Genomic DNA, 13,627 nt, shown 5'->3' with positions numbered 1-13,627 from the left:
TTACCACAAATAGGTACAAAGTAAAACATACTTTAATAGACCTATTAGTTAAATTATCTGATCAGATCTTCTTCTTAGAACAGCTGATATTTGTATACAGGGTTATTGTCATTGGTCATTACATATTAAGTTCTTTCGATTACATAAATACTCAGTTTGCCTGCGTATAGGGCATACAAATTTCTTCTTTTTAAATATGTTTATTTAAATTACAACTCATTAATAAAATAAAAAGGATCTAAAGCAAAAACTAAACGGTGAAAATCAATAACAATGTCAATGTCATTGGACGAAAATAAAACGTCAATTTGCAATAAAAAAAAAAGTTATTAAAGTTAGCATGTGAAATCCAATTTTATTTTCTGTGATAAGTATTAGTAATTAAGTTACTTGTTTGTTATGTATTTTTATATTGGAATTGTATAACAATGGAACACATAAGGCAGTTTGATTGGTTTGTATATATTTACAATAGGTTTAAAAAATGTAGTGCGAAATTCTTTTAAATATTAAAAAATAATTATAAAGCATCTAAATATTCACTTGTATTTTGTTTAAGGTGTTTCTCTCAACCAGATATATATTTCCTAAAGGAAGATGACCTTAGTAAGAGCGTAACAGAGAAAATACTCCGCAATAAATTTCATGATCCATTCATATCTAGCGATTCAGAAGAAGAAACTCCTAAAATCAATTGGGATGAAGTATTTACAAAGAAAGAGATTGTAAGTTAACTTTATCCAATATTTATTAAATAATATTTTTTTTTTATTAACATTATACTAATTAAAAACCTGGCTGTTTATTGACATTCTATGCATAACATAAAATTATAATTAAAAAAGTTTCTTACTTTTAAATAGATGTATTTTGTGCAGTCGTTATTTTTTTATGTATTAGTTACCTATATTAAAAATTATTACCTATAATATATTCCATAAAAGTATATAGCCAATAAATATAATTATAACTTTTAACTATGAAGTCCTGATATCTTACTACTATAGTTGAATAATAACTTACATTATTTTCAGTTGAATCGAGAATACAGTGTCTATGTGCCATGTCTACCAAAAATACAGTATCCAAAGATCTCAGCCCTCACGGCCCACCAGCAGTATCAGATCCTCAAGGTCATCTGTGCAGAGCATCCCCGTGTCCTAGAACAGGTGTTCATACCACGACCGACTAAGACAGATCATCGAGTTTTCGAGGTAAAAAAGTTCAGATCAATAATCGAATATATAGCTTCATAGTGAAGTTCTTGTGATCAGTATACTTGGCAACAGCTCTTTAAGAAAACCTGCTCAGATAACATTACTATATTATTACTAATAACATATTCTACAATAAACACTAACAGGTTTTAATAATCTAACTTATATATACTCTGGTGGTTGGTTTACTTGGCGAAACCACTCTTTGGGAAAACCTCTTTAGATAGATGCCATTTACTAATCATATATTCTTTTATAAACTCTAAAACACACATTACACTGACAAAAGACATCTACGAGTTGTAACTTTTAATGTTATATTATAAATTTCATTTGTTTTTAGGAACTTAAGCCTATATATGAAAAAGAGCAAAAAGAATATATGGAGTGGGCAAAAGCCCTTTGGACTAATGTACACTGCGTTAGAGCACTACGACCCAAGCCGACAATTGAAACGGTTTATGACGCTAGGTTTAAGATGAGAGCCAGTGAAATGGAGTCATATCCTAAAACATTTAACATGGCAGCCCAGATACCCCTGGAAACAAGAAACAATACTATTGAATTAATTCTTGACAAGGAATTGATAAATGTAAGTATTATTTTGTTTTGTTTCTTAAGGGCTGATGATGCAGCTTCAACTATCTTCCTACACATTTGATTTTTATAACTCCATTACACAAAAAATTTAATATCATGAATGTGAAAGTGTCATTTTTTATTTGTTCCTCTTCTACATCTTATCTTACTTCAAATTTGCATATGTGAATGAACAAAAACAGCATAGGGTAACAAATAAAACGATTTTTAAGTTATATGTATGCAAATGATTTTTATTAACAATTCTGTTCCATGATCACTCACATTTTTTGATTAAAAGGCCAACTTAGGACAGCTAAAACAACTAATTATATTTTATAAAGGAAAAAAAAACAATACTCTTAGGTATGATTATGTATATAGTATTGATTTGAATCCATATGATTTGCTTAAATAATGAATAAAACCTAAATAAATGTTATATTTTATATCAATTACCAATTTAATTTCCATTCATGATGTAAGAAAACAAATATATGTCTTTTTAAGAAAATATATTCTGTTAAGCCAAGCTATCTGAGCAATATATATTTATTTTGCAGGTAGATATTAAAGCATTACCTCAAATTGAATGCAGACCAATAACAAAGAAACTGAGTATAATGAAACCCTGCTTGATCCCCGAGCCTTGCAACAAACATCCCTGCAGATTCATATTGCCGAGTAAGACCAAACATTTTAATAGTTACAAAAGTAACACAACAGTTACTATAAAATTAATGAATTTTATCGAAATCGGCTCAGTCATTTAGTTCAGGTCAGTGATAGACTCACAGAAGAATTATACATATATATATAAATCTAGTTAAACCAGCCATATATTGTCCTACCTGTTTGTGTGTACCACAATAAAAATATATCAGATCAACACAATCAAACATAATGTACTGCAGCTGGCTTCTGTTAGAGAATTGATGGTTTCTAATTAATGCTCATGATCGTTTCCTTCACAAAGAAACATAAAGTATATTATATTATCTATGTTTTTTTTTTGTAGATGAAAAGTCGGTTTCAATACTGCCGTACACGGAGGTTCAAAGGGAGCTGGCACAGTATGCAGCCGACAATGGCTGCCAGTATATAGCCAGCGAAAACGCCCTCAGGTGTCTCGTGGAACTGGACAGACCCTGGGATATTCCCGTATCCGTCTGCTCCGTGTTTGGACCCGGTACGTTCATTACTTTATCTTCTTCTTTACTAAAGTATAGTAATAGTCAATATATAACGAAAAAAGAGACTCTTTCATTTTATATACTTGTATATACTAACATTCAAACGCAAGCTAAAAAATCGTAGCTCAACTGTATACAGTGTATGTGTATTTGCTGAATAGCGTTTTGTGTGAGTTTGTTTAACTGTGAGTCTAATTAATATTAATTAATAATTAGAACTATAGATATATATAGAATGTATTTTACCTTCATCTAGACAATAATAATAACTACTTACTGTTATATTATGCATTGATTTTCTCTCCATAGATGGTGAAACGACTGACGTAGTGGTACTAGGCAATGAGTTCTCAATAAACAGGGAGTCAGTTCTCGTGAGGACCTACAAAGCGTACAAGCATCTACTTCAACACACCCTCTTACCGTAAGTGGAATCTCAATATGTTTTTATCACGGCTTGCCTTGTATCACTGTTGATTTATATCCGCTTCAATCCCATACAGATTCAGCATCCAGATTTAATAAAAAAATTTTTTACAGTTTTTCACAAAAATTGGAACAATTTCCAAAAAATCCTCCAAATAATAAAATAGCTACTCCTTCAATCTCAGTTTGTTCTCGTCTTAAACTAAAACGATTTTATCCAAATTATAATAAAATAAGAAAATCATTTCAGACCGGCTGAAAAAAAGAAATTGAACTACAAAACTTATGACCAAGAAAAAAGTAATCAGGAATCAAGCAAAATGAGCCTCTTTAATGACATGGATGTGTCTTCCGATGATGAAGATAACAGCTTGTGTATAGATGGTATGTACTCATATTCTTATGTACATGTGTTCATAGACTCTGTGTAATGTTATAGTATATAGTCTTATTATTATCTTTTAATCGTCAACATCGTCATAAAGTCTTATCAATCATGTAGACATATGTAGGGCGTTTTGCAAGCCTTTCTGGGCGGGTAAAATTCACATATTCTACCTCCAACGGTTTTTCATCCGCGTCATAATCATCACAATAACAAAAATCATCATCTCTATTGTCGTCATTATCATAATCATCAAAATCGTCATCGTTATCATCAAAATCATCATCATCATCATTATGATCCTCATCAAAGCAATCGTCATAATTATCATTATCATCAAAACTAATCATTATCATCTTCCCCACTATCATCATATTACAGTAATTAACAACATTAAATGCTTAAATATATATACAAATATGAACTAAAACTAGTTACTGTATTAATCTTGACCGCGTGGAATGGTGGCAAGAATGCTAGCAGCATTTCCCCGTTGAATCGCAATTCCGATCCTCTGGGCAAAAAACGAACCAGCCCCCCTGTCACCAGTGGAGGCAATGAGGCGAGGTGTTATACTTTTGATGAAGCTTTTTGCACCACTACTCCAAGGGCCAAGAGTTTCGACAGCAAATATAAATCATCATAGAAACCGCCATGATTATCATAATCATCACAATCATTATGATCATCATCATAGCAATCGTCATAATTATCAAAATCATCAAAATTGTCATTATCGTCATTTTCATCATCTTGTATTGTATATAATTTCATCCCAACGCACAATGCATTATTCCTTCAATATTAAATATCTTATTAATATTAATACCTTAATATGTGTTTAAGTAATTGTTTTTGTGTATGTGTGTGTTTAATAATATTACAGATACAGATAACTCACAAATGAGTTGCACAGAGGAACCGCAATCAGGTGACGACGAAAAGGAAAGCGAACAAGAAGCAGCGACGAGTGATAACACAGGCGAGAAGCAAAACGAGCAAGTGAGCAAGACAGATAATGTGGAGTTCTACAATTGTACTTGTAAAGGTAATTCAAGGCAGAAACGAACATTAAGCAATATATCCTTTATGAAATTTATATACCAAAATAACATTTTATACAATTTTTCGAGTCGAGATTGCCCAGTGGTTAGAACGCCTGCATCTTAACCGATGATTGCGGGTTCAAACCCAGGCAGGCACCGCTGTTTCGTGTGCTTAATTTGTCTTTATAATTCATCTCGTGCTCAGCGGTGAAGTAAAACATCCTGCATGTGACAAATTTCATAGAAATTCTGCCATATACATTCCACACATACATACATACATATGCATTCCACAAACCCGCATTGGAACAGTGTGGTGGAATATGTTCCAAACCTTCTCCTCAAAGGGAGAGGAGGCCTTTTTTAGCCCGGCAGTGGGAATTTACAGGCTGTTGACAACAACAGATAGACAGAAAAATTGTATTTGTATACAATTTTTCTGTCTATCTGTTGTTTGTTACGGCTAAACTCTGGAACAGCTGGACCGATTTTGACTTATATATGTCACCGTAAGACTACAAAATGCGTTAGATTACAATATATCTCGTCAGATTGTAAACTGTCAAAACATTGTGAATCGTGAAATATGATTGCAATAGGCTATTTGACAATGCGAAAAATAAATTGTAAATTATTGTAATCAGTGTATATTATGAGTTTAAATATGGTAATTTACTAACGAAACTTGATAATAATACTTAATTTATTCAAAAATCATTAAATAAAAGTGCATTTTTTCAAACGTTTGTCACGTGACACAAAACGCTCTTCATTGGCCGGGCTTATGATCAAGTCACTTTCTTGTTAATCTTGCTTTTCTACTATATGTACCACAGATTAAAATACAGCAAAGTGACGTCACCGACCCCATTAAAGCGCCATATTGTCCAAGTAGCGTTTTCGCGCGTTATTTAAATATGATATTTTTCGGAAAATATGTATTAGAAATAAAAAAATCAACTTTTACTGGGTTCCTTAACCTCTACTAAATAATATAAAATGGATTTTAAAAACCAGTCAAATAGCCTATTTAACGTGTTATTTTTTGCTATATTGTTACCTGTCGAAGTTAAACTGTTAGATTACAATCTGTCCCGCGTCAAATGCTCTTGCAGATAATTTTTTATTTTATTTTATGGAATAGGTTGGCGGACGAGCATATGAGCCACCTGATGGTAAGTGGTCATCATCACCCATAGACAATGACCCTGTAAGAAATTTTAACTATTCCTTACATCGTCAATGCGCCACCAGCCTTGGGAACTAAGACGCTATGTCCCTTGTGCCTGTAGTTACACTGGCTCACTCACCTTTCAACAAACTGCGTTTTGTTGTTTAGCGGTAGAATATCTGATGAGTGGGTGGTACCTGCCGCCTGGGCACAAAGCCCTACCACCAAGAAAAATTGAATATTTTAAATATTAGTAATGTTTGTATCTCAGACACGATGTTCGAGCAGCCGCCCCCGCGCTCGTTCAAGAAGTGGCGGGTCGTTGACAAAACCACCGACGAGAATTTCGATATCGTGATACACTGTTCGCATAAGATTCGAGTGAGTTAAATATCTATACATAATAAAATTGGAATGTCTGTTTGTAATATTAAAATAACCTTTTATGAAATTAATATTTATATATACCTATACATATACCAAAATAACATGTTCTTATTTTTTGGTTAACTGTGAAATGATTGTGACGATTTTGAGGGGACTGTCACAGCCATTAGATAGCTGTTGTTTAAGGCATAACTTAGGCTATATTGTTGTTGTTGAATTGGCAATATCTTATATACTGAACAATATAAATAATATGTTACATTAAATTACGTTATTATATACATAACTATTATTTACTGACAAAAAATTATCTATTATTTTAACGATTAAATGTTAAAATTAATCATAAATAAAAAATTAATAGTTTTTCCAACGCTCCACTTGCGTATGACGTCACTTGACCTTAAGGGTACGGTTCGCATTCGCTTTGTTCTTACGAATTTTTTTAGTGTTGATTGCTCTGCTTAAAAGATTGATTCCTCTTATTTCTTATATAGCTTTTATTATTAGGATAAATTATTCATTAAGTGAAATTCTATAGGACAACAATGGTGAGGTGTTACTGGAGCCTATCCCGGAGTATCAGTTGGACCTCGGTGGCAGCGAGCAGTCGATGGGTCGAATTAGAAGCTTGGCACTGGCGCTCCATCTAAGGAAGAACGTTTCCTTGCTGAATGGTAACAGTTTACAATTTATAAACATGAAATAATATTTGGACATCTAAATTTAATTACTGTATTTGTTTATTCTTGAAGTTAGTTTTGACACAGTTGTCTTTTAATTGAGAGCAAATCAGATATTCCGCCGTCTAATTTCAAGTATTGCTGTGTTCTTGTTTGAAGGCTGAATAATCCGGTGTAAGCACAGGCACAAGATACATAACATGCTAGATTCTAAGTAGTAGTAGGAGTAAACAGCCTTTAAATTACCCACTGCTGGGCTAAGGCCTCCTCTTCCATTAATGAGAGGGTTTGGAACATATTCCACCACCTTGTTCCAATGCGGGTTGGTGGAATGCACATGTGGCAGAATTTCGTTGAAATTAGACACATGCATACAATTCCTCACGATGTTTTCCTTAACCACCATGCACGAGATGAATTATAAACACAAATTAAGCAGATATGTATAGTGGTGCTTGCCTGGGCTTGAACTCGAAATCATCGGTTAAGATGCACGCGTTCTAACCACTGGGCCATCTCAGCAGATTCAAAGATTGGCTGTGAATTTGCAACGTTAAGGTGAATGGTGATGGCTATGTGGACAATATTTGTCATCACCTAGTCGTCCGTTTACCTGGTCGTCAAAATTTTAATAATAAAGTAATAATTATGAGATTAAATAAATTAATACAAATTAATGGGGGGTGGATTGTTTGTGAATGTACAAATTAATCATTAGATTAATGGGCTAAGTAAATAATTTTCCATGTCGAGTAATGTACACACTTATATTAGAAATTCCTTTGGCACGTTTAAGTTTTTCATGTATCTTTATGTTCAATGGAATCTGAATCTGAATCAAAATAAACTTTATTCAAGTAGGCTTTTATAAGCACTTTTGAATCGTCATTTTACAATTAAGTGAAGCTACCACCGGTTCGGAAAGTAGATTCTACCGAGAAGAACCGGCAAGAAACTCAGTAGTTACTCTTTTTTAACATTTAAAAAATACAACGTCATGTTAATTAAATACAATTATTTCAATTAATGTATCTACAAAATCTTGTATCGAATAATATGCATTTTCTACCAATGTATTTTTTACAAACAATTTGAATTTACTAAACAAGGCAAAGTTAAAAATTTCTGCGGAATTTTACTATAGAATTAGAAAGGTTTTTTATTTCACGGGTCCATCCTACAAGGTGGCACTATGACAGTGTGTGTAATATCGCACAGTTCGCATCGATGGCGCGACGGGCGAGGTGGCCACTCTGGAGGCGGCGGTCGCGGCGGGTGACGCACTGCACGCCGCCGCGCGCGCGCTGCACGCCGCCCTCGCGCAGCTGCGAGGCCTGCGCGCGCGCAGCTACGTGCTGCGACACGAGGTGCGCAAAACGTACACTCATGCCCTCCACTACATACATACATACATGCTCTCACACGCACCTCTCCCACTCGATAACTCGATATATGCTTTGTTTTAGTAGGCCACGTTTAAATTGTAATTTGTCAGTTGGGACTTTAACGTTAAACAGTATATTTATGATTTCGGTTTTTAATATTGATTACCAAATTATTAATAGTACGACACTCTTGATAATATTCAAAAAGTTAGTAGCATTGAAAATTCAGAAGAAATTTGAGATAGATAATTAATATAAATTACGAATAAAAATACACCCAAAATTGCACCTAGTTGAACCCCGTTAAGAGCAGAAATGGAAAAGTTCACACTTTTTTTTTTTTAAGTATTTTATATTTGGGTTTAATTAGGGCTGAGGTTAGCTTAATCACTATAATATGGAATCAAATCAATGAGAGGATTTAAGGGCTTAACTCTAAAAGGACAAAAATCCATACATTGAACACGCTACTTAAAGTCTTTCCGAGCCACGCCCCGCCCTGTTGCAGCCGAGCCACGGCAGCAACGCGCTGCTGTACGCGGACGCGGCGGCGGGCGAGCTGCGTCTGCACTTCGACTGCGCACGCGCCGCTGAGGACGACGAGCGCAGCCTCCGCACGCCTCCCGCGCTGTGCGCCGCGCTGCTGCCCTACCACAAGTACCTACCGCCCCGCCCTCCGTGAACCTATGAATAGATGAGCTGAGGAGACGCAAACATCATAGATGATACGCAGGGAGATACGAGCCCAGCGATATTTACGCTTGATTATTTAAAAATTCTCTCTCCTCCGCCCATCTTTTTAGTGGATACCCGACCTTATGGCGATTAAATATCACGTCGATTAGTTTTTTTTACCGGCGCGTATTCAAATGCAATCGCGAACTTATACCATTCACCTGTAACGCTTCGGCGATATCAGACAGTGATAACAGTGCTCCCGCAGATACCGGCGCATGGCTCCGTGCGCCTTCACGCCGCACGAGCAGTACGTGTGCCGCCGGCCCCCGCGCCTGCGCGCCGCGCGCCCCCCTCCGCGCGCGCTGCAGGTACGCCACACACACATGCGCACACACACACGCGCGCTCACACACACGCACACACACACACACGCACACACACACACACACGCACATACACACACACTCGCTCGGCGAACGCTGCGCCCACCGACTTAGGCAGTCCGGTGCCTTGATTCGTCAGACAAAAATCGACTATCACTCTTTTTTTTTCCATTACCGATCTGTTCACTCACGAAATCTTACACTTTACGATTGGCGTTTAAACTTTGTAGATGTATATCTATAAATTATTTTTATTACAAATCCATTATTTTCTTTAACTACCAAAAATAAAAAAAACAAATCTTGTTAGGAGCGTCACTTCTATTAAAGTACGCCGACATTGTAAAGTCATGCCGTGAGTGAATAGTAGATCTACATACAAGTACACGTTATGAATGTGCACTTCAAAATTCAATAATAAACTATAGAGTTTATTATTGAATTTTAAATCTCCATGAGGATGCGTGTCGGGTGAGAGATTCGATGCTACACGTCTATCAACAATATTAAAGATACACTTATTTCTAACTACATTTCAAAATATATTTATTACATGTAGAAAAAAATTATCTACCTGACAAAACAGACTTAAATACTGCCATACACTACATACAAATTTATTTTACCTTCAACATTAATATAAACATACGAAATTAATTTAAAAAGTAAAATATACCTACCAGTACTCAAGTACAAGTACAAGTACACATACAAGTAGCCCTTAAGCAACGCTACACGCGTTGGACTTGCACTCGCGACTGTTCATTAGCTTGTTTCATGCTTTTAAATAACTTGGGAGCGAAATAATTTATGCAATTCATTCACTGTTCACTGCAATTATAACACTTTTTTGGAATACGAACAATTAAAGTGGTCACCTCCGCTCATAGATACTGACACTCAGAAATGACTCTTTAAAATGGCACCATAAAATCTAAATGTTAATCTCCCTTGTGCCTGTAATCTGGTCTACATTTGGGACTATATAACTTTGGTGATGTAATTTCAATGAAACCACAAAACTAAATATCAATATGATATAAGATGATATTTATGTTAAGACCAAATTACATTTCTCTGTTCTTCGCCTTTCATAATGGGGGAAGAAATCTTTCAGTATATATTATTGAAAATCAATTTATTCTTATGGATATATATTTGCCAAGGAGATACATTTAAAATATTAGAATTTAATTTTAAGTAATATCTTTGCCACGGCTTTTTCTCATACGATCTTCTATATTCTTGAAACTAATGTGTAGTTATAGAAAATATTTGCCTTCTCGGACATCTTATTGTACAGGGTTATTGGTAATTCGACGTATGTCCGTTAGGAGGTGATAGGGGTGACTATTTGCAATAATTTTAACCCCCATATGCATGATCCAAAAGTGAACCATTTTTTTATTTATCACGTTTTTTAACTTTTTTCAAAATTTGTCAATGCCTTAAAAACTAAAAAATCATTATGAAACGTGGCCTGCAGATTATTTTAAAAACATGACCGTTTTCTAGACTTTCCAAAAATGTATAAAAAGAAAGAAATTATTTAAAATCAATCGAAATAAATTAACCAGAAAGGACGTTGGTGGAAATTCGTAGTCGAACATGAATGAATTCGTACTAAAGGTCGCTCTTTAAAATTCCCATAAAATTGACTAAAATAACAACCAATGAAACAAAGGTTACTTACTTACTCAAGTGACTTACTTGATACAAATTTAAAATAAAATTCAGAAACAGAAACAATTCATATCTAAGTTATAAATAAGACATTTTTTTTGATAAATTTTGAAAAAAGCTAAAAAACGTGATAACTCAAAAATGGTTCACTATTGGATTATGCATATGGGGGTAAAATAATTGCAAATAATCTATTACCTCCTAACGGATATACGTCGAAATACCAATAACCCTGTATATATATCTTAATAAATATAAAAAAAATTCCGAACTACTTATTTTCAATAATATTTTCAATCGGTTTTGTTTAATTCTTAAGAATAACAATAATTAGTGACTTTAATTATAATGAAAAAAATATATGAAGACTACATTAAAAAAAATAATACTTTTTAGAAAAAACTTAGACTTAGGCTCGGGTGCCATCACAGGACATTAATTATTGTAAAAAATGATATTATAAACCTGTTTATTTGATTAGAGCAATAATGCGAGTTTATACCGCTTCTTCACGCCGGAGGCTGCGTTCTGGAACGGTGTTAGTGTTTAAATATTGACGATTCAAAAACGCTTCGGTTTAATACAAACGCTTTAAAAAAATATACTATCCAAATACAGTCAACTTCACAATCGATTATAGATTGAAAAATAATTAAAACAAGTTAGCTTGTTTTTTTCTGTTCTTCCTTTTAATCATTTTATAAAGACCTGTTACTTATTTTTATGAAAATTTTAGACCTTTTCTATCTTCATAATATGCTATTTCAATTGCTATTTCTATTGAAGGTGAATAAAAGCTAAATAACTTGTAAGGCACTTTGGACATAATAACCTCCAAGTAAATATTTTACACAGATTATATTATATTTATATTTAGGCATTTAAATATTAATTTATAATTATATATCACAATGTCTACTAAGTATTTAAACACAAATAGATGATTAGTTATTTTCTTAAAAAACATTAATAAATAAATTCATTTAAAACAATCATATTTAACCGAATCAACTATATTAAAGTAGTTATAATCATTAATTATTTTTAACATTAACGCGTGGAAATAATTGTGACATTTCTGTTAGGTTATAAATTTTAAAATAAATACTAGTTTTGCTGTTAACTCAAATTGCGAATAGTAATTTAAAGCTTAGATAATTTATAAGTAATAATTATGAATTGTTAAAGTTTTTTCAACTTTTCATTTTTCATATGTTTTGCTTCAAAGATTATATTTCATTTTTAAATTTTCAACTCTGCCAATGAAATACTATTCTGTTACCAATTATAACTATTAAACTTTTATTTATCATTTACTTAAAATTATATTTTTATAAAATCCAATTTACCCTTTTGACGATTGATTGTGACACCAGTTGTGATGTAATATTTTTTTACATTCCATATTCGTTGATTGTAAGAAGATCGTTGTCTGTATGTCAACTTTATATAGAGATTGGAGTTTGTATGTCTAGTTAGTATTAATCTAAAATCTAATATTGAACTAATATAACTCTGATATTGTCTGTTAATTTTGCCAAGTGTATTTGTAGCGTCCTTGTTGGAAGAACTCGATTAAGAATACAATGAGCTGTATGTTCTTGGTGTTTGTTTGTTAGCTGGGAGCGGACGCGGCGGCGGGCGGCGCTCGCGCGGTAGGCCTCCGCTAGGCGCCCGGCGCGGGTCTCGATACGAGTCGGCGAGCGTATTGACATCCTTTTCTCTTGAGCGACTGATGCAGCCCCCAATGTCTCCCAGTATTGATTGGCAATTACATACGTCAGAAGCTACTGCACCGATGGCCTCGAAAACTACTGACCGAGGTGCCGTCGAAGGAGAAAGTTTAAGCGATTAATTGAAATAAATAATTAATGTTATAATTTTTGCTCTAAAGTTTTAGACTTTCTTCGGCGACTGTACAGATGTATTATACTTCTGAAAGTATGTATGTAGTGGTTTTGTTTGTGGATAAATTCATTAAGTACATCTTCGAATTGAACTTTTGGTTAAATTTTTTTCTAAAAAAAATTTAACCAAAAAAAGCATGAACATGATTTACTGCGGTTACTTAGCGCTATAAGGACGTATTTCCGTCATGTATGTTTTCAGTCGATTATCTCAATACTGTAACTAAAAAAGAATCTTAAATATTTCAAAAAAGTATTTTGTCATGTTAAATATTACAAAGGTATTTTTTGTTTGTTTGTCATAATGTTGTTTAATTTTATTTATGTAAATCATAGTAATGAATATTTTAATTTACTCGATACTCGTTTGGCTCAATACTAGCGTTTTATATCAGCAATTGATGGCAACCCGTGTTATCACAGCTCGTTTGTTTCAGTGGCCGAAGAAAAAAAAGAAAAAGAAGAAGAAGTGCTAACGGTGTAAACATTGTCCGTTGAAATAAA

General features: G+C 33.8%; 1 protein-coding gene across 1 annotated transcript; it reads left to right on the top strand.

Annotated features, from left to right (window-relative positions):
- The first annotated feature begins 295 nt into the window (after window positions 1–295).
- On the top strand, window positions 296–13,206 carry LOC124544206. Its single transcript, XM_047122669.1, has 15 exons — window positions 296–454; window positions 560–725; window positions 1,035–1,214; window positions 1,561–1,809; window positions 2,360–2,480; window positions 2,815–2,985; window positions 3,299–3,413; window positions 3,666–3,799; window positions 4,687–4,848; window positions 6,289–6,398; window positions 6,946–7,081; window positions 8,306–8,454; window positions 8,981–9,129; window positions 9,416–9,518; window positions 12,836–13,206. Exons 1-15 carry the CDS (start codon window positions 429–431, stop codon window positions 12,884–12,886), a joined length of 2,022 nt encoding a protein of 673 aa, XP_046978625.1. The 5' UTR covers window positions 296–428; the 3' UTR covers window positions 12,887–13,206.
- The last annotated feature ends 421 nt before the right edge of the window (window positions 13,207–13,627 follow it).

This window comes from Vanessa cardui, chromosome 4 (genome assembly GCF_905220365.1).
Source record: "Vanessa cardui chromosome 4, ilVanCard2.1, whole genome shotgun sequence".
NCBI lineage: Eukaryota > Metazoa > Arthropoda > Insecta > Lepidoptera > Nymphalidae > Vanessa > Vanessa cardui.
This window is presented reverse-complemented; position numbering and strand designations above follow the sequence as displayed.

Coding starts and splice junctions, on each gene's coding strand:
- LOC124544206 (XM_047122669.1), top strand. CDS start 429: ATGGAACACATAAGGCAGTTTGATTG. Junction 1,215..1,560: donor CAGATCATCGAGTTTTCGAG/GTAAAAAAGTTC, acceptor ATTTGTTTTTAG/GAACTTAAGCCTATATATGA. Junction 8,455..8,980: donor GCTACGTGCTGCGACACGAG/GTGCGCAAAACG, acceptor GCCCTGTTGCAG/CCGAGCCACGGCAGCAACGC.